Source organism: Brassica napus, chromosome C5, assembly GCF_020379485.1.
Source record: "Brassica napus cultivar Da-Ae chromosome C5, Da-Ae, whole genome shotgun sequence".
NCBI classification, from domain to species: Eukaryota; Viridiplantae; Streptophyta; class Magnoliopsida; order Brassicales; family Brassicaceae; genus Brassica; species Brassica napus.
Window position 1 is genome coordinate 52,056,849 of NC_063448.1, and position 24,010 is coordinate 52,080,858.

The 24,010-nt window shown below is 35.0% G+C and overlaps 5 protein-coding genes across 5 annotated transcripts; 4 read left to right on the forward strand and 1 right to left on the reverse strand.

The window, feature by feature from the left end:
• The first annotated feature begins 1,995 nt into the window (after positions 1-1,995).
• On the forward strand, positions 1,996-4,319 carry LOC106452725 (adenine/guanine permease AZG1). The gene has a single exon (XM_013894895.3). It carries the CDS (start codon positions 2,330-2,332, stop codon positions 4,052-4,054), a length of 1,725 nt encoding a protein of 574 aa, XP_013750349.2. The 5' UTR covers positions 1,996-2,329; the 3' UTR covers positions 4,055-4,319.
• A 2,219-nt stretch (positions 4,320-6,538) lies between these two features.
• LOC106452723 (phosphoglucan phosphatase LSF2, chloroplastic) lies at positions 6,539-8,073 on the forward strand. The gene is made up of 4 exons (XM_013894894.3): positions 6,539-6,912; positions 7,209-7,414; positions 7,493-7,663; positions 7,746-8,073. Exons 1-4 carry the CDS (start codon positions 6,633-6,635, stop codon positions 7,947-7,949), a joined length of 861 nt encoding a protein of 286 aa, XP_013750348.2. The 5' UTR covers positions 6,539-6,632; the 3' UTR covers positions 7,950-8,073.
• Positions 8,074-9,004: 931 nt separating this feature from the next.
• LOC106392640 (probable protein phosphatase 2C 74) lies at positions 9,005-11,273 on the forward strand (the record flags this gene model as incomplete). Its single annotated transcript, XM_048757613.1, has 5 exons — positions 9,005-9,094; positions 9,362-9,733; positions 9,834-9,951; positions 10,122-10,345; positions 10,469-11,273. Coding segments are annotated over 5 exons (1,131 nt in total), but the record flags the coding sequence as incomplete, so codon positions are not given.
• Positions 11,274-18,363: 7,090 nt separating this feature from the next.
• On the reverse strand, positions 18,364-19,888 carry LOC106452722 (superoxide dismutase [Mn] 1, mitochondrial-like). Its single transcript, XM_013894893.2, has 6 exons — positions 19,552-19,888; positions 19,296-19,342; positions 19,075-19,200; positions 18,929-18,985; positions 18,737-18,814; positions 18,364-18,643 (listed from the first exon to the last, which is right to left on the reverse strand). The coding sequence occupies exons 1-6, from the start codon at positions 19,844-19,846 to the stop codon at positions 18,551-18,553; spliced, it is 696 nt and encodes a 231-aa protein (XP_013750347.1). The 5' UTR covers positions 19,847-19,888; the 3' UTR covers positions 18,364-18,550.
• Positions 19,889-20,026: 138 nt separating this feature from the next.
• LOC106452719 (reticulon-like protein B16) lies at positions 20,027-21,628 on the forward strand. The gene is made up of 5 exons (XM_013894890.3): positions 20,027-20,408; positions 20,667-20,847; positions 20,921-21,062; positions 21,159-21,228; positions 21,323-21,628. The coding sequence occupies exons 1-5, from the start codon at positions 20,264-20,266 to the stop codon at positions 21,487-21,489; spliced, it is 705 nt and encodes a 234-aa protein (XP_013750344.1). The 5' UTR covers positions 20,027-20,263; the 3' UTR covers positions 21,490-21,628.
• Positions 21,629-24,010: the final 2,382 nt, after the last annotated feature.

Sequence of the window (24,010 nt, forward strand, 5' to 3'; positions counted from 1 at the left end):
GTATAAAAATTTCAATGTGAGACTTTTTAAAAAGCTCGAAATATAACATATACGAAAAACTCTAAATTTTTATTATATGGTTAATGTGATTGTTTAATTTATTTTAATAACTTAAAGTTAAACAAAAATGATAAAGAATACACTAATTTGTATCAAATCTTTATTATTCAAAATCATTAATTGTCATATATACTTTAGTCACATTAGGCAATTCCGTAAAATTTTGTTTAAGAAAAGAATTGAAAACATTAATAATTAATTTATGGTTAGTTTAATAAAAAAATTATTATATATTTTGATGAACCGATCTATTTCTCTAATGATTCTAAGAACATGATTATTGGGGGTTCTTAGGGTGGGATTTTTAACGGAATATAAGAATTCGTCTCTTAACTTTTAACTAAAAAAGCTAAGAACCGGTTCTTAAATAAGAGTTTTAAGAGCCGGTTCTTAACTTTTTAAGTTAAAAGTTAAGAGACAGATTCTTATATTCCGCTAAGAACTCCACTATAAAAACTCCCAATAATCATGCTTTAAGAATCATTGTGGTATTGTGGTATTGTGGTGATGATACGTGGCTACCTCAAATGCTGTAAGGCTTCTCTTTTAGTATACATGGAATCAAATAATGGCCAGAGTTGTTCATATTGAACCGTGTTAGTTTTCTATAAAACTGAAAAAATAAAATAAATACAAGCTCAAAAAATGGCCAAGTTATACCAGCATTAGACCACACGCACGGTTATTTCTCGGTTAATTTGTGTTCTTTTTGAATTGATCATTTAAATTTACTAAACACAAATTCATGTTTGAGTTATTCGATTATATCATTTTGCCATCTATACAACACGAATAACCACATTAGACGTTTTCAAACATCCTTTTTTATTAAAACGAAAAGTTACTATTAGTCAATACTTAACTCTATTAATCTCGTTTATTTATATCGCAAAAGCTAACGCACTCTATACATTAGTATTTAATGAACAAAGATAAGTGATGGAATTCACTAATCTACCTACAGTACACGAGATCAAGGCAGATGACTCAACTTGCAACACACACCATTTAAAAAAAAAATATGCACATAATCTAGAATTATATAATATTCTCTTTCAAACTTCAAACGTAATCGTATACTAACTAAGTATTTGACTAAATTATCAAAAAACCTAAGTATTTGACTAATCACGCAACAGTTAAGTTTCTACTATTTTAAATACGCATTGCATTTAACTTGTTGAGTTCACACCACATATTGCTGACTTAATACGTATTCAAAATAAAATAATACTAATTTCGTTTCACAAATAAAATATAATATACAAATATAAATGTTAAAAAAAAAACAGTTTCACAATAATAAAAAATTGTGTGTGTGTTTTAGTATAATTTTTTCAATAATATTAAACTGTATTTAAAAAATCAGTTTATTAAATTAATATTAGTTTAATTTTGTTAAAATTGATAATGTTAAAAACTGATAACATTATATATTTAATATAATGTTAAAAACTGATATATTTTTAACCACATAAACGTGGTGGTCAAGTGGTACGGCGAGTTTGGAAATGTGCTAAGTACGCCGGGTTCAAAACCTACTAAAACTCAGATTTACTCGTTTGTGTAGTTTGGTGACATGAGTATCTAATTCTCATTGCGCAAGCTTCCAGAGGATTAGTCGGTTAGGTCTCGGTCCACCGAACACTCCCGAGTTATAAAAAAATATTTATTTTCTTTTTTTTTTAAGATATTTTTTTGTTCAACAAAAAATTATTTTTGGAATTTTTAAATATTTGTAATCAATATTAATAAATTTTAAAAATACTAATTAAGAATATATGGAAATTAATTAAATATTATTAATTGATAACTATTCAAAATTGTATAATAATTTAATTAAAGATGTTTATTATATTTTAATTTGTTACGAAAAAATATAAGGAAATATATCTTTTAGAAACATAAAGAAATAAAGAACAAATAAAAAAAATACTTTAAATAATATATACATTTCATTTCTAATCACAAAAAGATCAACAATAAAATGATTATATTACAAAACTAGAATAAAAGGGCATAACGAAGAAACGTGGACACATGGTTGCATGAGAAGATACTTCTCTTCTAAAAGATCCCCTTCATCTTTACTAGAATCTTTCCTCTTTCTCTAATCATATCCATAAACTAACTCTCTCTCTCTCATATATACAGTGATGAATATATACTTATATATATAAGCAACCCTGTTCGCTTCACTAAATTACAAAACCAGGAAAGAAGAAAAAAAAAAGTTTGTATTTCGCATTTCTCCTGTGATCTCTTTCTAATGGAGCAAGAACTACCTTCTAGTACCAGAACCAAGCCCAAGCTACTAAACCGACTCAACACTTACGTCGGTTCAAGCCGAGTTGGCAAACGATTCAAACTCGCCGAACGGAATTCAACTTTCACGACGGAGCTCCGCGCCGGCACGGCGACTTTCCTCACCATGGCCTATATCCTCGCCGTGAACGCCTCCATCTTATCTGACTCCGGCGGCACCTGCTCTGTTTCCGACTGTGTTCCCCTCTGCTCAAACCCAACGATCCCACCTTCCCAGTGTACCGGACCGGGTCTCCGACTGATCCAACCGGACGTAACGTGTAAATTCGACCCGGTTAACCCCGGTTACGCATCGTGCGTGGAAGGAATCCGAAAGGATCTAATCGTCGCCACCGTGGCGGCGTCTCTGATCGGGTGCGTGATCATGGGGCTGATGGCGAATCTCCCTCTAGCTCTAGCTCCGGGGATGGGAACAAACGCGTACTTCGCCTACACCGTCGTCGGTTTCCACGGATCCGGTTCAATCTCGTACCAAACCGCTCTCGCCGCGGTTTTCATCGAGGGATTAATATTCCTCTTCATCTCCGCCGTAGGCTTCAGAGCGAAGCTAGCGAAACTCGTCCCTAAACCGGTCAGAATCAGCTCCTCCGCCGGAATCGGACTCTTCCTCGCCTTCATCGGTTTACAGAACAATCAAGGACTCGGTTTAGTCGGTTACAGCCCTTCCACTCTCGTCACTCTCGCCGCGTGTCCAACCACGTCACGAGCTTCGTTAGCTCCCGTTATAACGTCGGCTAACGGAACCGTCAGTTTGATCCCCGGAGGATCCGTTTCGGGAGATATCATGTGCCTCCACGGACGCATGGAGAGTCCTACCTTCTGGCTAGGCATCGTCGGGTTCGTGATCATCGCTTATTGTCTGGTGAAGAACGTGAAAGGAGCGATGATCTACGGGATCGTCTTCGTAACGGCCGTTTCGTGGTTCCGTAACACCGAGGTAACGGCGTTTCCCAACACCCCCGCGGGAGACGCGGCTCACGAGTATTTCAAAAAGGTCGTTGACGTCCACGTCATCAAGCACACGGCGGGAGCGTTGAGCTTCTCGGGGATAAGCGAAGGGCATTTCTGGGAAGCGTTAGTGACTTTCCTCTACGTGGATATTTTGGACACGACGGGGACGCTCTACTCCATGGCGAGATTCGCCGGCTTCGTCGACGAGAGGGGAGACTTCGCGGGGCAGTACTTCGCGTTCATGTCCGACGCGTCCGCGATCGTGATCGGATCGCTTCTCGGAACGTCTCCGGTAACGGTTTTTATAGAGTCGTCGACGGGGATACGGGAGGGAGGGAGGACGGGGCTGACGGCGATCACGGTGGCGGTTTATTTCTTCCTGGCGATGTTCTTCACGCCGCTGCTGGCTTCGATTCCGGCGTGGGCGGTCGGGCCGCCGTTGATACTGGTGGGGGTGATGATGATGAAGTCGGTGACGGAGATCGATTGGGGGGATATGAGGGAGGCGATTCCGGCGTTCGTGACGATGATTATGATGCCGTTGACGTACTCGGTGGCGTACGGGTTGATCGGAGGGATAGGGACGTATGTGGTGTTGCATCTGTGGGATTGGGGAGAGGAAGGGATGGTGAGATTAGGGTTTTTGAAAAGGAAAGTTGAAGAAGAGGATAACAGCAATGGAGTTGCCAAAATTAGCGAGACTCATACGTCCGTTTAGTTTGTTTTTTTTTTTTAATTCTTCTTTTTCACATTTTTGTTACTATTGATTTGTACAAGTGAGTGAGTGGATTGTTTATTTGTATCTCTTGTAGATTTTTAAATGGGAAAGTGTAAAAATGGGGGGAAATAATCTCGACAAGACTTTTCATGTTCAGAAAGAAAATTATATATTAGGATAGTACAGAAATAAATACTGTATATGAATACTCCAATAGTTAGTTTTGAAAATTATATAATGGAAAGTTGAGTTTTGGTTTTTGAAATGATTAGTTTTGGTTACTCCAATAGTAACAAAATCAAACATTCATATATGAATACTGACCTCCCAAGAAAAACATTCATATATGAATATTAGTGAGTACTAGTATTAGAGCATGATTAACCCGAAGTTCTTAGAGCAACTCCATCAATTAGAACTCCTAATGGGCTTTGATGATTAAATTAGTAGGTTTAAAGGTGATATGAGAAGTTAAGAACTTTGGTTAGTTGAAATAATTTTTTCTTCCTCTAACGAGAGAATCCAATGGGAAAACCCCATAGGGGTTCTTAAATATTTTTTTTTTAAAAGTTGAATTATATGGATTTGATAACATAAAAATTTAAATAAAAATGACATAAAGCTACAAATCAAAAGATACAACTACAAATCATAAAGCTATTCAACTCAACATCTGTCTAGTGATTAGGTTGTTTTGTATATAGTCATTTACCTCCAATTCTGAAGCTTTCTCATCAAGTACACTCATTGCTTCATCAGGTTGAAGCACTGTAAAATCAGGAACTCCACTCTGCAACACAGACAAATCAATAAGAATGAAATTCAAACCGAAGCAGCGCAGAAGTTTCTTGTTGTTACCTTGAACACGCTTGCTATAAGAGGAGCTCACTACAATTTCGTCAAAGGCACATTTAATCTATGGGAGCTCGATTTCAAGATCACTCCTGCTTATGCCTTCTCTTGAACATATATCTGCTGTTTTTCTCACAAAAAGCTTTCGAACTAACCCAATCGCATCAAGAGCATCCCTGCATATTCCAAAAAACATAAACCAATTCGCAAGTCATCATAATGTTAATTTGAGAACGTAAAATCATGTTGTAGTTTAACGCATAGGGGGCTAAAGATTAAACTAGAGATGCAAACAACATAATCGAAATACCAGTAATCTGCTTTACGTTACAGAGCTAACATATATGAACTTTAAAATGATCAAATTGCAAAAGAGAAGTTGAGAAACAGATTAATCATGTACTTACTACAAAAACCATCATACAAAGACTCTCATTAGAGTTTTTTTCACACATAAGTATAATGGGGGAATCAAAAAGGGTTACCCTTCGGCGTAATCAGCCTGGAGAAGATCCATATATGTGTCCCATTTGTTCCCAATCACCTACGATTCATAAAGCTCGAAACTTTATCGTAATAGAGAAAAATTGTAATCCTAGAGACTATCAAAATTTCCTCAAATAAACGAAATTAAATGAGAAACAAACCTTTTCACAAGTAAAGCAACGAACTGGGATGATCATCGTCGAGGAACGATGTGATAAGCGACGGAGAGACGACGACCGTTGGTGGAGGATGAGGAGAGGTCGGCGGTGTCGAAGTCAGTGGGGATGAAAATGGTAGCAGAGAGAGGGATGCCGACTTGGTCTTCGACGGCGAAGAGGAAATCGGAGCGCAATCGCTGAAGTCGCCAAAAGGAGAGAAAGACATTAATGAGGTCCAATACCAAACAGACACGTAAGGGTTCCTTACCAATTCAAAGAGACCATTTTAAACAGCAGTTCTCTGTTTTTTCTGCCTTTTTCATTTATTTTTATTTTCTTTTTTGCTTAAAACCTGTGCTAAGAAACACTGATGGAGGTGGTCTTAGGATGAGGTTTCTTAACTTCCGCTAAGAACCCCACTTTAAGAACTCCGGGTTAATCATGGTCTTAGGTATATAATCACAACTCAATTCTAACAAGAACTTCATTGAGAAGGAAGAAACCTTGGTCAGTGGCAGACTGGCAGGTTCAATACAGAACCAGGAAAAAAGAAGCAAAAACCAAGGGACGAGTACAAAATTACTCGTATGATGAGTGATAACTCGTGAAAGCTGGTAACAAAAGCCTAATATTTGACAGAACCAAAATGACTTGTGTGTGTGTGTGATCACAGTTATAATTTAGTACTCGCAGAAGCACTTGCTGTGTTGACTCACTGCCATCTTCTTGATCTGCTTCCATATCATTATCTCTGTACCTTTGCAAAAGCAAATTGAATAGATTCAGATTAAGGTTCATTATATTACACATTTCACTCAGCTGTTAACTCTTCTAAAGCAAACACACGCTTTTAAGATTTGAGGAGGAATTTAAATTTACATGTCAATCAGGCTTATCTAATGGGCCAGAATCTAATAATGAAAGCCCATAAACGAAAAAGGCCCAATAGAAATAAAACATCGTTTTCGTCCGTGCGAAAGGTTTGTGTATTATTTGTAAAACGTGATATTCTCTGCAGATTCCCAATGTTGCATCACAGAGACGAAGAACAAGTGATAGAGAGAGACTGAGAGAACAAAACGATGAGTGTCGTTGGAAGCAAGAGCTGTATTTTCTCCCTTTCGAGCCACTTCCGAGAAAATGACAAATCTTCCCGGCTCAATTCGATTAATAAACCATCGATTGATCCAAGAAGATTCCCAAGAAATCTGGGAGTTACCTGCAAAATCTCAGGGAGAAATGGAGCCGAGGAGATTCCAGGGAAGAATGGGGTTTCTCTCAGCTCCAAGAACAAGATGGAAGATTACAATACAGCTATGAAGAGACTGATGAGGAGCCCATATGAATATCATCATGATCTCGGTACGAATATGCCCAAAAAAATTCTGACTTTCAGACACGATCTAGTTAGTTTCTTGTTTATCAGTAATAAAAATTGTTCCTTTGAATCTGTGATTAAGTGTTGGAGTATAACTAATAGTAAGTTTAATTAGACTAAAGCTGCCTTTAGGGAGGTTATGGTTTCTTAACCTTAGATTAGGACAAATCTATACTACGTTGGTCTTAATGCTATTTTGGAAAGTGTTTCTAACTATGGATGTGAGAATGTTTCTAAAAATTGTTTTTTTTTTGTTGGGTCTTTGATCTGTTCTTTTAAGGCATGAACTATACATTGATAAGAGACGAACTGATCGTTGGGTCACAGCCACAGAAGCCTGAGGATATAGACCACTTGAAGAAAGAAGAGAACGTTGCTTACATACTTAACTTGCAACAAGACAAAGACATCGAGTATTGGGGAATCGATCTTGACTCCATTGTCAAAAGATGTAAAGACCTCGGAATCCGTCACATGAGAAGGCCCGTAAGAGAAACATTTCCCAACGTTTTCAACCTGTGAATGCTAAATGTTTAATCAGTTTGATTTCTTGTTTATGATTAGGCTAAAGACTTTGATCCACTTTCGTTGAGAAGCCAGCTTCCGAAAGCTGTGTCTTCTTTGGAATGGGCAGTGTCAGAAGGTAAAGGAAGAGTTTACGTGCATTGCACAGCCGGATTGGGAAGAGCTCCTGCGGTTTCTATTGCTTATATGTATTGGTTCTGTGACATGAACGTAAGTTTTTTTTAAAAAGTCTTACTCAGCTTCACTTCCAAGTAAGTTTTTTAATGATCTGATTCTGTGTGTTTCGAAACAGCTGAACACCGCTTATGACGCATTGGTGTCAAAGCGTCCGTGTGGGCCTAACAAAGGAGCTATACGTGGGGCTACATATGATCTGGCTAAGAATGATCCGTGGAAAGAGCCCTTTGAGAGTCTCCCTGAGAACGCATTCGAGGATATTGCAGATTGGGAGAGGAAGCTGATTCAAGAACGTGTTAGGGCCAACCGTGGAACCTGAAGATCTTTAGAGCTTATGTATGGTTTCGGAATAAAAAAAATCTACATTCTATATATTGTAAAGCTGCTTATGACTACAACACCGTGTCAACACATATACTGCTAGTTAAAATACCTTGTTCCCATGTGGTTCTTTTCTTCTCATGGTCTACAAAGCATGAGGTATTGGTCAAGACTTTGCGCTAAGTTTACCAAAATTCACACTTTATTCTGGATTTTAATGAAGTATTTTATAGTAATCATAACATTATTTCAACAAAATTAGTGATGGGATATTGGGAGAATTTCCATATAGCAGACGTTGGCTCATGTAAATAAACAAATGTTCCATTTCTGACTTTGAAATTAATCTGTGGCTTCAGGCCTATTGACCCATATGCTTATTTGCTTTTTGGCCCAACAACCACGTACCAACTTGGTTTCAGAATCCCCTTCAGCTGACAGCTGACATGACATTAATATATATAGCTTCCCAGGAAAATTGTTATAATTCTATTGGTCGATATTGATCGATTTTTTTTGAATTTTATTTTTCATCTATTTTAATCAATCGCTTATGTAAACAAGCCCAAAACTATTGTCGATTTCATTAAACCCATATATAGCTAGGGGATAATAATTATCGATTTAATTTAGCCTTGGGCAAGATTTAGAACTAAAACAAATATTAAAAACTTTCCTTATTATTCAAACAGTAAACTTGCGCATGTTGATATCATATTAATTACATTTGCTTAGAAAATATTTTAATGTTTCTAATTAGGTTGTTTGTTTTTAATAACTTACCTTTCTAATATGGATTACTTGCGAAAGTTGAAATCATTAAATATGCAAATAACTTATTGACAAAATTTGTTTTTAATAATTTACCTTTCTAATATGGATTACTTGCGCAAGTTGAAATCATTAAATATGCAAATCACTTATTCACAATACACATTTAATATCTTTCTTTAAGCGTTTGATTTATTTATTATGCAAATTATTGTGTGTCGTTAATATGAGAAATAAATCGACTGTATATATATATAGAAAACAACCAAGGTCTTATAATGCAAATTCTTGAATGGCTCTACCGATCATGCGTCTCTCTTCTCCCAACAGGGCAAGAAAGGTCCTAACCAGGACGCCATGATCGTCTTGGAGGTGCGTTTGTTTTGTTAAAACCAATTTTGTTAATTAGTATGTGTACATTCTCATTAAATGTATTACTTCAATATAGTTCTTGTTGCTGTAAGTTCTATATAACTATCTTCATTTACTTTCTAAAAGTATGCCATCAAATGTTTTACTCCAAGGACCATTGATTTAATTGTCAAATATATAACTTTTTGAAGTTTTATCTTTTTAATAAGTTGTATAGGCTTAGTGTCACTCAGCTGAATATTTGATTATTTTTTTTAAATGTTTCAGAATTTTGGGTCAATGGAGGACACTGTATTTTGTGGTGTATTTGATGGACATGGTCCTTACGGTCACATTATCGCAAAGAGAGTCAGAGATTTGCTTCCGCTCAAATTAGGCTCTCACTTGGAGTCCTATCTCTCCTGCGAGGAGGTTCTTAAAGAGATCAGCCTCAACACTGCTGACAGAATGACCTCTGGCAGCCTTGTGCAAATATCTGCTAATGGTGAATCCCGAGTCTACAACAAGGATCAGGATATGGTTCAGATGTTGTTGATCTCGATTGTTAAAGCCTACAGATTCATGGACAAAGAATTGAAGATGCAAGTGGATGTTGATTGCTTTTGTAGTGGTACTACTGCAGTTACTATGGTTAAGCAGGTAGATAGTTGGACCAAATATTCTCATGTTGTGTCTGAGTTTTGTTGCGAAAAGTCCTTTTCATTTGTATTTTTTTTGTTCTTTGGGTTATTTGGTTTAGGGTCAACATCTTGTTGTTGGAAACATTGGGGATTCAAGAGCAGTATTGGGTACGAGGAATAAAGAAAATAAACTTGTTCATTTTCAGTTAACTGAAGATCTCAAACCAGATGTTCCAGGTTATTTTACTGCTACATCTTCCTCTTTACAAAAGATTTTATAACCAGTTCCATCATCCTTAAGTTCTTCTTGCGGAACTACTGTGAGGAAACTATAGTTTTAGCTTTTAAGCATTTGAGAAGATAATTTGGTTTTTATCAATTAAAGTTGGGAGTTTTGATGTTACCAGCTGAAGCAGCAAGGATAAAGAGATGCAGAGGACGTATATTTGCTCTCCGGGATGAACCAGGAGTTGCCCACCTCTGGCTTCCTAACCACAACTCACATGTTCTGGCCATGGCGCGTGCTTTTGGAGATTTTTGCCTTAAGGACTTTGGTCTCATTTATGTGCCTGACGTGTCCTACCGACGCCTCACTGAGAAAGATGAATTTGTTGTCTTGGCAACTGATTGGGTAAGAGATATAACACTGTTAATGAAATAGTATTAGTAAAAAGTCCAATAGTTCTGAATAAATGCATATAATAGAGGTACAAAACTATTTGGTCTCTTAAGTGTGTTCTTGAAACTTTGCTAGATATGGGATGTATTGACGAATGAAGAAGTTGTGGAGATTGTAGCGAAAGCACCAACACGTTGCACAGCTGGCCGAGCCTTGGTGGAAGCTACAGTGAGGAATTGGAGATGGAAGTTCCCCACTTCAAAAGTCGATGACTGCGCTGTAGTTTGCCTCTTCCTTGACTCGAAACCAGACAAATTATCAATTGCTTCTTTCTCAGTGGATAAACACATCAGCAATGGCCTTACTGAACCTGATACAACATCAACGTCAACTCCTGGCTCGGGAACCGAATCACCTGAGCTCAATGGTGTCGAAGAGTCGACAGAATCGACACACTCGTGACAACCAAAGAGTAGGGAGATAGAACAGAGGCAGGAGGTGAAAATGTGAGATTAGACTTTGTCTATCTCTCTCTCCCTTTCAGTTTTTTAGTCTCTAAATGTCTCTTATGCTCTATGTTCCCGTCAAAAGTCACTGTTTGTATATATAACAATGCCAATACTTTTGCTAAGGTCTCTAATTTTTTTCCCTTTTTTTGTAAATAAATTTCTTAAGCCGCATTTCTGTTTTTTTGAGCAATTTTTATATGTTAGAAACCGCATCTGCTTTTTAGACCCAAAGTGATGTTCACAGTGTTTACACTGCTTTTGTGCCTTTAAGGCTTTATTTTGGTTTCTATGCTGAGAGGCACATAAATCCAAGGCAAGAGTCCTTGAATCATGATCCTTCCTCAGATAACATCAGCGTTTCAGAAGAACTGATAAATAGTGAATATAGAATGTGGCATGCCAAGGAATCTTTTTCAAATAGTTGTAAATCAGATGATCAATCTATACCGAGTTTAAATTTTTTGACCCAGTTTAATTATAAGAGACCCTAAGTTTTCTCTATTTATTAGAAATTTCATGAGCCTTTTAACAGAGGCTTATGGAGTGGTGAATTGTTTCCGGAATGACATCGGAACCACCTACAATAGCCACCAAGAAAAGTCATTATAGCCACCTAAAAAGGAGAAGAAACACATCAAATGTGTTTTGGAAGAAGAAGAATGGATGATAAAATCAGTGAATTTTGAAGCCAAACTATAGGGTAAGTTCTTCACTCATATGTTTATCTATAGCCGAAAACGGATCTTCGTTTATAACTTTGGTTTAAGAGTTATGATCATTTCTCCAAAACTGATCAATGCAGATCGGATCAGTGAACAATCAACTTTTTGAGCGATTTCTTGTCAACCTAAAAGGGAACAAAAGGTGATCTAGGTGTCTTTGGGAATATCTCACTATCATCTACTCCAAAATAAATTTCATTTATAATATTATATCATCAAATTAGTTAAATATATGGTCACACTGTAGTGCTAAGTCAATAATATTATATATATTAAGTGGATGACGTAACATACAAATTTTTTGGAATTTTTTACTATATGTTTTTGTATATATCATATTTATTTTTATTTATAATTTATTAATAATAGATATAAAACAATATTGTTGTATTCTACGCTATATAATCATCATAGGAAAATACATCAATAATCTATTACTATTAGTAAAAATATATTTGTATACACTTTAAGAAATATATAATATCATAAATGAAATTTATATAACTCATTTTCTTACAATAAAATAAATATAATATTAACAAATAGAGTTTATCTGTCTTTTACATTTTAAGGTCTACGTTCATCTTTACTAATTTATGTTTTCGTATTTCGTAATTAGATATATTACTGCATGCGAGTCGTCGTGGCGGATTCTTGTTTTTTCTACACATTTTCGTACTACTGCTGTAGAGAAACTTGGATTTCATCTTCCGGATCAGGAGCTGGTGTTTTTTTTATGAAGATGAACCTATTGAGAGTATTCTCAACAAAAAGACTGTCAACCAATCCATGTTTTTGGCCTGGTTCATAGCAAACAAAAAAATACCCAGAGGTAAGAGAGTTGACATTTGTAACTATTTCCAACAAAATTTGTTTGGAAATCAGGTACGAGAGAATGGGCACCACGGAGACGAGGCTTTGCGATAGGGAGGATTGCGCATATTTTCCCAAAATATGTTGTCTACAAACAAGTTTTTCAGAATATTTCGTAGTCACGGTACGTAATTTTAATCTATTTTTTTTTCAAATACAAATTTTAAAATATATAAATTGTTACAGTTATTTATTTTTTGTATTTGCCAGATGGGTTGTGATGAGTTAGGAGACCGATGACGGTATGTCAATTTAATATTATTTCGTGTTCAATAAAATTTAGAAATTTATAAATCAATCAAATAATGTTAACCCGTCAAATTGCTTACAAAATTTATTTAATTTCTTGTAGGTTTCTAATTGAATTTGCTTTCTTTATCGAGAATTGTACTTTATAATTTATATTATTTATAGATAATATTTTAAATTTCATTATATTTTCTTTTAATATGTCTACATAAATGTTTGTTTATTATTTATGGAAAAATAATATTATTCACGTAAAATAAAGAATTACGACACATATACAATAAAATTCTAATTAATGATAATATAAAATCTGTTACTTCTAAAACTATACACTGTTTCTTCCATTTTTTGAATGAAAATATCTTCTTAAACACACAAATTATTTTGTGATGTTGCAATTATAGATACACACAATATCTGCCTCTTCATACTGATATTACTTTGTTCCCTCTCGTCCATCTTAAATATTGACTACCAGCTTTTTTCCATGGCTGATGAATTCTCCCAAAGACGGTGGTATTATGGTGTAAAAGCCGTTACTTCTAAAAACTATATAATATTTATTCCATATTTTGAATTTTCTTATGCCCGCACAGAGTGCGGGCCGGTCACCTAGTCTATATTATAATGATTGAGTTTTTGCTCTCTCCTCAGCGCGCCACGTCAGCATTTTGTCGGTTCCATCTATATTATAATGATTGAGTTTTTGCTATCTCCTCAGCGCGCCACGTCAGCATTTTGTGAGTCCCACTTTTAAAAAGTGTGAAAAAGTGTCAAGTTCATGGCTCGAACACGGGTTATTGAGATATAAACACCAACATTTATACCACTAAGCTAAAGGATACTTTGTATATTGATGGCTGAAACTAATATATATTTATGAAGGTCGGAAACCCTTGATTCTTCGGCTTTCTCTGTGGGCCGGGCCTAGGGAAGGAAAATAATATAGATTGCTTTTAATTGATTTTCTGATTCTTTGTTGAATAAGTATTATTTGCAGATACTGTGATTCATGAGTTTATTCCCGCCGGACGTGCTAATCATTACATGCCATCTTTGAAAGCCGGTTCTATTGTATAAAACGATCGTTTTGAAGTTGATAGGTGCTCAAGCATGTACAAGATAACTGATCATTCATTCCTTATTCGTTTCATCTCGCCAACTATTATTGATGAAGTCATCACGGATGCTCCTAAGATCAATCTCCAGTCATAATTAGATTGTTCGACAATTTCCAAGTGATTGCGAACACAAACCTAGAACTCCCAGGTATATTATCATATTGCATCTGGGTTTATATTATGTTCGGATATCATAACTGATATTTAAACTCGCAGATGTGGTTGGGCAAATCCGTTCTGTCCAGGACTTTGACCTAACCAAAGAAACAACCCGAGTTCGTTATTCGTCTCCTCATTGATTCGTAAGAAACAATCAACACACAATTCCCTTTATATTATTATCTATATTGTGCTAACATCAATAATCAAAAATATTTCCTACCCAAAATATGTGGTCGTCTATTTATCTCCCTTACTTAACAAACTGATTTTACTCAAACTTTTATTTTACAGCTTAAAAGAAACCACAACATCCCAAACAATCAAAACACCAAAAACTAGAATTCCAAAAAAGACAAATCATTAATGATCACCTCTTTTTTTTTCTAATCTTAGAAATAAACTTCAAAACAAATATACTAAATCAATCACCTCAACTAAAACTCAACGACACATACATCGAGTCAGTTAAACAAATACAAACTACACGACCAACTATATAACAATTTACAAACTTACTTTCGCAAAGAAGAAGACGAAGACGACAACCAAGATCAGTGAAATTACCTAAACAAAAAAGCAGAGTAAATTACGAACTCTGATAAATACAACTAACAATGATTTTTGTTTACATATTACCCATCAAATAAAAAAGAAACAAATACAACCAAACCAGAAGATACAAGATAAAATCCTGGCAGACACAAATGCGGCAACAACATCTCCACCTGCTCACTCCTCTTGTCTTATAAAAACAGCTTACATGCCCAATGTCAACATGTCAATATTATTGTCTTCTTATGAGAAATACATAAATTCGTTTAAAACCCATTAAGGCCCAAATATTCAGAACTGTCACTCATTTTATAGTTATTTCTACAAGTTTTCGTGTATTTGTTTTAAAGGTCCGGTAAGAACAACAAATTTAAAAATAAAAAAGAAACATATAACAAACATAATAAGGATAATAAAAATTATTACTTAATACACAAAACTTACACAACTAAACTGGAGAAAAAAATATCCAGAAACAAAAGATACTCTCAACAACTTTAATATAATTTATGTACTCTTAATAGTACAAGAAACAAATTAAAAAGACAAACAAACAATAAGTCTCAGTGACACAGCAAACAAAACCACGAACTATATCAATCACATTACTAACACAGTTTAGTACTTCATAAGTGGTGAACTATGCATACACAATTCATCATCACAACTCTAACCCTATAACAATAAAAAAAACTTGAAAAACAACTCAAAACGCAAAATTCACAACTACACTAACCTTAACAAATATTGATATGAAACAAAACCTGAGTCGTGGGGGCAATGCCCTGGTTTCTATCAATATTGTACTAATATGTCTGCTTTCTACACGCAAAAAGTCATATTTTAACTATATCTTGAGCAAGAGCAACCATAAAGTCAAATAACTTTATCAAAAATCCCATAAAGTCAACAAAATTCCACCGCAATATCCAATAGATGACATTCGTGTTATCTACAACCAAAGTTCAAATTTGGCTGACCTAATGAAGGAGACAAAAGTTGCATGTTCACACACACGTTATGACGTTAGTAATATGTGTCAAAGTGTCAGTGCATGTCAGCATGTATGTGTGTACTTGATGCGTGTGACGGTGAGAGTGTGATCGTGTGGGGGAGGCTTGGGGAACAAGAAGAAGCAGGGACGCGGTCAAAAGTGCCGGTGCTTCGGCCTTTAATGGTAGTAGTTGGATACGCCATTCATGAAATAAAGTGCATGATTATCTCCTTTTAATTTGTTCTTATTATTTTTTTTTTTGTCAACAATTTGTTCTTTTTTTTTTGGGTAAAAGTCAACAATTTGTTCTTATTTAATATGTGTGCATTGATTTAAATGGACAAATACTTTTGACCTTTACCACTATTGTTTTTACTCATATGAAAATGATTGTATAGTTGATAATATCATACGACAAAATATACGGTCCCACATTCTTGTTAGTATTATAATCGGTGGTGAAACTCGTGAATGTTATTCTTTTTTTAAAATCAAACTCGTGAATGTTATTCAAACTTTCAATATAAAACATGCACTATAAAAATATCGGTAAGGTAACTCTCAAAGCATCTCTCCAAAAGAAACTCTATAAAATATATAGTTTTTTTTTTTAAACTTTAAAACTTCAAATTTAAAGTTTTAAAAAATAAAACTTTATATTTGGAGTTTCACTACTAAAAATAAAACTTTATATTTGGAGTTTTACATTTATGATTATTAAGTATTTTTCATTTTTTGTTTTAATTCTTAAAACTTTTGTATATCATAAATATTTCAAATTTTTTTTTATAAATACAAATTTTACACATAAAATTAAATATATATTTAAAAAAATTATAATATTTTAAAACTAGAACTAGCAAAAACAAATTACAAAAGAAATTTAGTAATTTTTTTAAAAAAGATAAATGAATACATAGCTATTACACATATTTAAATATTACAACAATACTAATAATTTAGTAAATTTTCTCTGGAACGTCTACAGTCTCTAAAATATTGTCCAAACAAATTTGTGTAACTGAAGATGAAACATTAAGGAAATAATTTTATGAAATAATTTGGTATTTTGCTTGTAGTTTAATATTTAATTATCTATTTCTATTTATAATTTTATATTTTTGTGTAAGATTTTATTAATTAATATTATTGTAATATTTTTATACATGTGCTAGTTATTTATAATTTTTTTATAGTTTCATATTATTTATGATAAATATAAAAACTATAGTTTAAAATAAAAATAATTTTGAAGTTAAATATAAAATTTTGCTTTTGGAGAATAACAACTTGAATATTCAAATATAAAGTTTTGAAAACTATAAAATAGAGAGTTTTTTTTTAGATGCTCTTAAAAATTCCTAGACATTTATGGCGTGTATTAACTATTTTAAATTGTTAACCGAATCATTTATCGTATGCTTAATTCAGCCATTATACGTTTATATATAATTTTAAAAAGGATAAAACTCAAAATAAACAAATAATAATAAAATGATATTTTAGTTGGACCGTAAACTCGAAAGGACTGCTTCATCTTTTAACTCTACTTATGAGCCCCCGACACTTGCCGCGTACGTTTTTCCAACCCTCTTTGACTTTTCTATGCTCGAACACTCTGTCTATATATGCGCTAAACTCTCTCTTTGATCTCTCACCCAATTTCATATCTCAAACAAAGTAGACTCATTACAATTTACAACAAAAAAATCTCTTCCAACCCCAACAAGATTCTTGAAAAATGGTGAAAAGCTGCAGATCTTTGCTCTTGATTCTCCTCCTCATCTCGGTCTCTCTATCGACGGAAAGAGTCTTACCAGGAGAGTTTCTTCCGGTCATCGTATCAGGAGAGATAACTCCTGATACCAAGGCGGTGGTGGGCTGCGGAGGGGAGGCGGTGGAGATAAAAACAGAATATTCTTTTATGCCTGAAGTCTTCGCCGGAAAGTTTGGCTCATTGGTGTTGAATGCTCTTCCCAAAGGTGGTCGTCCAGCGTCTGGGCCCAGCAAGAAAAGTCATGACGTCAAGACTTAATTCGATGATGTTCTTTGTCTGATCTTGTTGATTTTTCCTGTCCGAATTATTCTTTTCCTATTCTTTGACTATACTTTTGAATAGAAAGTCTTGTAAATGTTATATTCAGACATTACAGTAGAGAGTTTTAGATTCTATTTGGTGTTTTTGAATTGAAATGATAAGAGTTTTAGATTCTATTCGGTCTTTTTGAATTGAAATGATCAAGAATGTTAGATTATCTTGTATCGATCTATCAATACTTTTTTGATAAATATTAATCAGCTTTACATTTTCTATAATTATTTGACCAAAAAGGTCGTTAATAAACGCGCATATAATCGAGCCGAACAGGACATTTAAAATGAAAATATGTAGTTTCTGGGTGGGTAGCTGTATGTTGGTCTAGTTCCAAGAAGGAGCTCACATCTTATACTACAATATAAAAATCAGAAGGGGCCCCTCCACCCAGTAAAAACAGAAGGGCCCCCAAGGCGTAAAGATCGGGTTGTGTGGATTATATAAATGTGTTGCAGTTAAGTTAATTTACCTCATTCATCTCTAGTTAAGACTTCAATGATCTCTCTTGAGCAAATCACATTTAATGCTTAAAAGTAGAGCTCATTCATCACTACCAAGATTCTTTAAAATTACAGTTTTTAAATTCAATTTTTTTTTTACAGTTTTGCTTTCCATCTTTTGATTGATTACAACGTACGTAGAGAAAATGAACTCTTACAATTTGAACGTGGCGATGAGCTCTCTTGTATTTGTGGGAGTTTCTTTCAGTTTCAATTTGAAAGTTTATCACAAATGCTGCTATAGAGCAAAAAGAATATGAACATCGCAGAAAATTTTATTCTAGGAAATTCTTTTGGAAAACGTGTATTATTGCAACCACACATTGAGCCAACTCAAAGACCAAAGAGATACATTGTAAAGTTTGTTTCAGACAACCTTATAAAAACAAAGCCGAGCCGGGAACTGTATTCCCTCTTTATGTTGTTATCTTATAACGAACTCACTTGCATTCACTCTCATAAACTTCGCTTGCGTATTTCCAGTTGATCACTTTCCACACGTTCTTCAGATAATCCGGCCTCACATTCTTGTACTGCAAGAGTTAAAATAGTGATTAAAAAGTTGATTAAATTCGTAATCCTATAAGCTAACTCACTACTTTTAAAGGGATAACAAGTGTTGTTACCTGCAAGTAGTAGGCGTGCTCCCAAACATCTATACCCACCAGAGGAACCAAGCTTGCTCCTTTTGTCACAAGTGGATCCTGAGAGATCAAACAGTCTTGTTCACATTAAATCCATCAAAACCACATCTATTTATAAATATTAAGATCGTGGGCAAATCTAAAACCTTCTGAACAAATTGATATCATGGATACCTGATTGGCGGTTGTGTCAACCACAAGCTTCTTAAGTTCTTTGTCTAAACCGAGCCACTGGAATCAATCAAGAGAGAGAGTCAATGACCATGGTTATAAGTGAAGCAGCAATGTAACATAAGAAAAGGTGAAACAGGAATACTAACCACCCATCCCGAGCCTTGCAGAGCAGCACCTTCAGCACTCATCTTTTTCACCAAACCTTCAAGAGAGCCAAAGTGAGTGTCAATGGCTCCACCAAGTGCTCCCTTCGGTGGCTCTCCACCACCTTGCTGTTATACGTTACAAAACACACACACAAAAAACATTAAGCACAAAACATTTAAACAGTAACAAACAGAAAGAAACTCTTAAAACACAAACTCACATTGACAGGAGCAAGATTCTTCCAGAAAATCGAATGGTTCACATGACCTGCAACAACAAATATAAAACCATATGAGTTTAAGAACAAAAAAAACATTCCTTTCCCCATTGAGGAAACATTAAAAACCAAAACTTTAATCAAAAGGCGGTAACTTTTATAACACCCTAATCTGCAATCCGACCAATCACAAACCAACTAGACCAAACACAACAAATTCCAGATCGGAAATAAAAGAAGAAAATGTCAAAAAAAGCACCTCCGCCGTTGAACTTGATGGCGCTATGCAGCTTGACGACAGTGGAAGCGTCTCCCTTGTTCACGGCCTGATCAAGCTGCTCGAGGGCATTGTTGTAATTAGTGACGTAAGTCTGGTGATGCTTCTGGTGGTGAATCTGCATAATCTCGCCGCTAATCGCCGGCTCCAGCGCGCTGTAATCATAAGGGAGATCAGGAAGCGTGAAGGTCTGGATTCCTCTGAAACCCAGAAGCTTAGAAGACGTCTCCTTTAGGCCGGATAGGGTTCTTGTGCTCAATACAGAACGAATCGCCATTGTTGATAGATGATAATAATAGAGAGAGAGAGAGAGAGTCACTGTTTGTCACATAGTGATAAAGTAACAGTCATGACACGTAGATGGGCCGAGAAATTGGGCCAGTGAGCCCAAAGGCCTTCCGTAATTGTTTTTTTTTTTATTAATTCTGACAGCTTAAAAGTTTTGTTCGAGGAAAGAATAATATAGTATGAATTGACAATGGTGATGATGATGACGACGACGACGACGAAAGAAATGAAGAAAGTTTGACTATAAGCGGAGAAGTTGAATTTGGTTCTTCCTTCGTCGTTCTCCGATCAAATCTACATTCCTTACCCCCCAGAAACTCCGAGATCGCAGATTCTTAAGGCGGCGATACTTAATTCTTTTGATCAGTAGTAAATTGGCATTCGGAAAGTGGGAGAATTGGCTTGAATGAGGGTTCTGGACTTTCCGATGGACAGTTCGAGTGACATCGAAGGTGATTCCGAGGGGAGAAATGAAGGAGGAGGATCCACGTCGGATTATCGATTGCTGGGTCGGCAAGTTACGGTTCATCAGTTCATGGGCGGTGGCAAAGGCGAGTCCTTTCTCTGTATTGGGTTGTTTTCCGATGAGGATTAGGGTTTAGGGTTTCTGATTTCGCCAAGTTGTGGCATTTATTATAGTACAAGATTGAATTTTTGGCAGGTGAAAGTTAGGTTAGTGTTGGGTCTTGAATGATAACTAGATGGATTCGATTTCTCGGCTTGTTTTGTGAAGTTCTTAGATAAGTGACACACACTCCAACCATTTTTTTTTTTTTTTATGTATGGGCTTTTGTTCTTTGATCATGCAGCTGCTGACTTGCTCTTATGGAGGAGAAGAAACCATTCCTTGGGGGTTCTCGTTTTATCAACCGCGGCTTGGCTTACTTTCGAGCTTTCTGGATTGCCTATCTTATCTGTTTCTTCAGATGTGTTACTGATTGGGATCATAATATCATTCGTCCATGCACAGGTTTCTTCTTTTAGGAATAGGTGCGCACTAGTTCTCACCACTCTACATAACTAGTTACTGTTTTATGTGACTGATCACTATTTGTATAAGCAGACAGGCGGATTCGTTACCAGAGCTTGTTCTATCCGAGGAAATGGTTAATAGTACTGCAGCTTCCTTCCGTGTAAAACTCAACCACTTGCTTGTAATGGCTCATGATGTTACAGTTGGCAACGATTTTCGCCTCTTCTTCAAGGTTATGAAGCCAAAACCCCTTTCATGAAACTCACATTGGGCTTTATTACATGTGTTAACAACAGACCAATCTTGACTGTGTTTCTCTGTGTAGCAGGTGGTGATTTGTCTGTGGCTTCTCTCTGCCATTGGTAGCTATATTTCCTTCTGCACTCTTGTTTATATCGGTTAGTAACTTACCCCATTTGATTTGCTTGTTGTTCTTGTTTTTTAAAACAAGTTTTGCTGTTTCAAAACTCAGTGGTTTTATGGTGTGGACAGGGACCATCTTATCTGTTACAATACCGGCTTTGTACAGCAAATATCAAAGGAAAGTAGACAAGTGTTGCGGGTTGATTCACAGGCAATTGTCTCATCAATACAAGTTAGTTGACGAAAATGTTATAAGCAAACTCTCGTGGAGCTTATCCAAGGATAAAGACTCCTGAGCTTTAACTTCGGTGATTTTGAAAATGCTTTTACTCTTCCTTTTCACTAGTTTGGGTTTCTTCTAGTTTACCATTGTGTTATGTAACTAAAAGACGATATCAAGGATGAATATATAAAGATGGTTTCATTGTTCAACTAGATTAACTGCCTCCACTCTGTGACAGATGCCTTGTGTACAGTCTAAACACAATAATTATTTATATAATTTGCTTGTTAACTTGTCACTTTTACCATTTATTAAAATAGAGTCAATATAAAAATCTACTATTCAAAATTCTATGTTGGATCATTTCTACATTATTTTTAAAAGATAACAACCTAAGCTTATAAATTAAATTAGAACACTAGATCTGGATCCGCGCAACCGCGCGGGTGTTAATTTTCTTTTTTATTTACATAGTCATTTTATTTTTATTTCAAGAATGTTGTATATTCAAATGTGTATATGGATTTTCCAAACATAAGTATGTGATTGAATTTTATTATTTTTTTAATCAAATTAATCATTTCAAAATGTAACATGTATTTTCTTCTATATATTTTTGTTTGTTGAATTAGTGTTTGATTATTGAAGTCATGAACTTTTGAAATCTACTTTGGTAAAATATAAAATTATTTTCATTTCCAAAGATATTGTAACATTTTACAAAAATATCGGGTCATACTGAATTTAAATTATATCTCTTAGATTGTAATTATAAAGTAATTAATTAAATATGTAGTATTATTTTGTGATTTTTTCAAAAACGAAGTATTTTTTATTTAACAAAAAAAAATTGACATATCTTTAAAATAAGTTGGTAGCATGTTATTCTAAAATTTTTAATAAGTCATATTCTTAACTTAATTAAATTCAATCAAATACAGAGATTAAATTATGATTGTAATATGGACCACAATAGTCAATGATCCAAGTAATGAGTACATTAAGTTTCAGTTACCTATTTTTTTCCGGGAAAAAAACTAACTTTTTTTTATAACACACACATCGTTGTTTTCGCTCAAAACAAAGCTAATCTCACAAGAGCTTTATGTGTAAGAAGTTTTTGAAGATCATCAGTAACTAACACCTATCTACAAAGGTTTGGGGTTTATTTTTAATTTATCTAACTACTGATTACTATTTTAGATGATTTTAGGGTTTTTTGTTATGTTGAAACGATATTTGATAGATTATATCTCAATCATACAGATCGGCGTGTATGACATTGGAGAGGTCCACTCTTCGAACCTCTGTTTACGGGATCAAGCTTAGTTTCTGGAAAAAAAAAACTGTTCCACAAAAGCATTATCAGAGACGTAGTGGTGGAGATGTTTCTCGGTCGTACAGAGGTTCGTAGACAACATTTTTTTTGGTACTTTAATATACTGAAGTGCAAGATATGAAGCATGTTTTTCATCGATCCTTAGCAACTTGCCTGATTTCTGTTGAAGAACAATATCTCTTTTATCCATGTCCAGACTAAAATCTCCAGGAATCAGTGCAGCCACTTCTGATGTTGTGGGTGTGTCATAGGTTCTTCCATCCTTTGCTCTATCACTGACTATCCTCATGTGAAAAGAGTCTTTAGGATTGATGTTGAAACGATCTTTTGCTGATCTGAACTGTTTAACGTAAGGATTGGTCTCATTCAGCATCTTTATCAGAAGGTCAATGATCTCCTTCTTAAGTCTATCACGTTTTTTATAAGCTTTCGTTTGCCCCCATTTGCTGTAAAAAATAACACATAAAAAGGTTCAGATTAATAGTCACAGTAAGACAATCTTCTCTTTTTAAAAAAAAAGTATAGTCAAATAGTTACCTTAAAGCATTTGTTCGATTTTCTGTTTCATTTTCAGTGTCAACGATATAAAGCTGTCCAAACTTAGCATCATTTCCAGTAGGTGGTTGTAAACTACCAATTAAATGGTAATTCTCGCCTTGAAGTACCAACATGTTTGGACCTTTTCCTTTTCGAACAGCTCTATCAACCTTTCCACCAAGTGAAGTGAATGAGAACACCATGTTGTAAGCTCTTGTGTTTCTCTGAAAATGCTTGCTTAATTTATCATCTCCATTCAGCAAAATTTGAAGCACTTCTGGTGGTTGTTTCAGTAATGGTAACTGCACTTGTCCTTGCATACAACAGAGAGCAAACTTAGGGTTGCGTGTTTTTAGACGCCTATTTAAGCGTTCACCAAACCACATAATAGCTCCACAGTAAGTACATGTAAAAGTAGCATCCCCTTCATCTATATAAGCTGTATATACCATAAAAAAATCAGTATGTCAAAATTTTTATTCTAAATATCATATGCAAGTATACGGGTGTATATTACCATCTTCTTTTGGACCAGTTTTTTTAGCTGATTTTTCAGTAGCACTAAATGCTTCTTCAAAAAGTGATGCTAGAGATTTAACTCTGTTCTTGGACGGTATGCTATTTGACTCCTTAGTGACTGTTAAATAAACTACTTCAATTTCTGGATCTGATTCTGAATCTGTGTTTTCTTGTGAACTACAGTCATGATCTGCTTGTA

What these genes read in the sequence shown, in the direction of transcription:
- LOC106452719 (XM_013894890.3), top strand. Translation starts at nt 20,264, where the DNA reads ATGAGGGTTCTGGACTTTCCGATGGACAGTTCGAGTGACATCGAAGGT. An exon ending in ATTTTCGCCTCTTCTTCAAG is followed by an intron (nt 21,063 to 21,158) that starts GTTATGAAGCCA and finishes TCTGTGTAGCAG; the next exon opens with GTGGTGATTTGTCTGTGGCT. An exon ending in CTGCACTCTTGTTTATATCG is followed by an intron (nt 21,229 to 21,322) that starts GTTAGTAACTTA and finishes TGGTGTGGACAG; the next exon opens with GGACCATCTTATCTGTTACA.
- LOC106452722 (XM_013894893.2), bottom strand. Translation starts at nt 19,846, where the DNA reads ATGGCGATTCGTTCTGTATTGAGCACAAGAACCCTATCCGGCCTAAAG. An exon ending in AGAATCTTGCTCCTGTCAAT is followed by an intron (nt 19,201 to 19,295) that starts GTGAGTTTGTGT and finishes AACGTATAACAG; the next exon opens with CAAGGTGGTGGAGAGCCACC. An exon ending in TTGACACAACCGCCAATCAG is followed by an intron (nt 18,815 to 18,928) that starts GTATCCATGATA and finishes TTGATCTCTCAG; the next exon opens with GATCCACTTGTGACAAAAGG.
- LOC106452725 (XM_013894895.3), top strand. Translation starts at nt 2,330, where the DNA reads ATGGAGCAAGAACTACCTTCTAGTACCAGAACCAAGCCCAAGCTACTA.
- LOC106452723 (XM_013894894.3), top strand. Translation starts at nt 6,633, where the DNA reads ATGAGTGTCGTTGGAAGCAAGAGCTGTATTTTCTCCCTTTCGAGCCAC. An exon ending in TGAATATCATCATGATCTCG is followed by an intron (nt 6,913 to 7,208) that starts GTACGAATATGC and finishes TGTTCTTTTAAG; the next exon opens with GCATGAACTATACATTGATA. An exon ending in TCCGTCACATGAGAAGGCCC is followed by an intron (nt 7,415 to 7,492) that starts GTAAGAGAAACA and finishes GTTTATGATTAG; the next exon opens with GCTAAAGACTTTGATCCACT.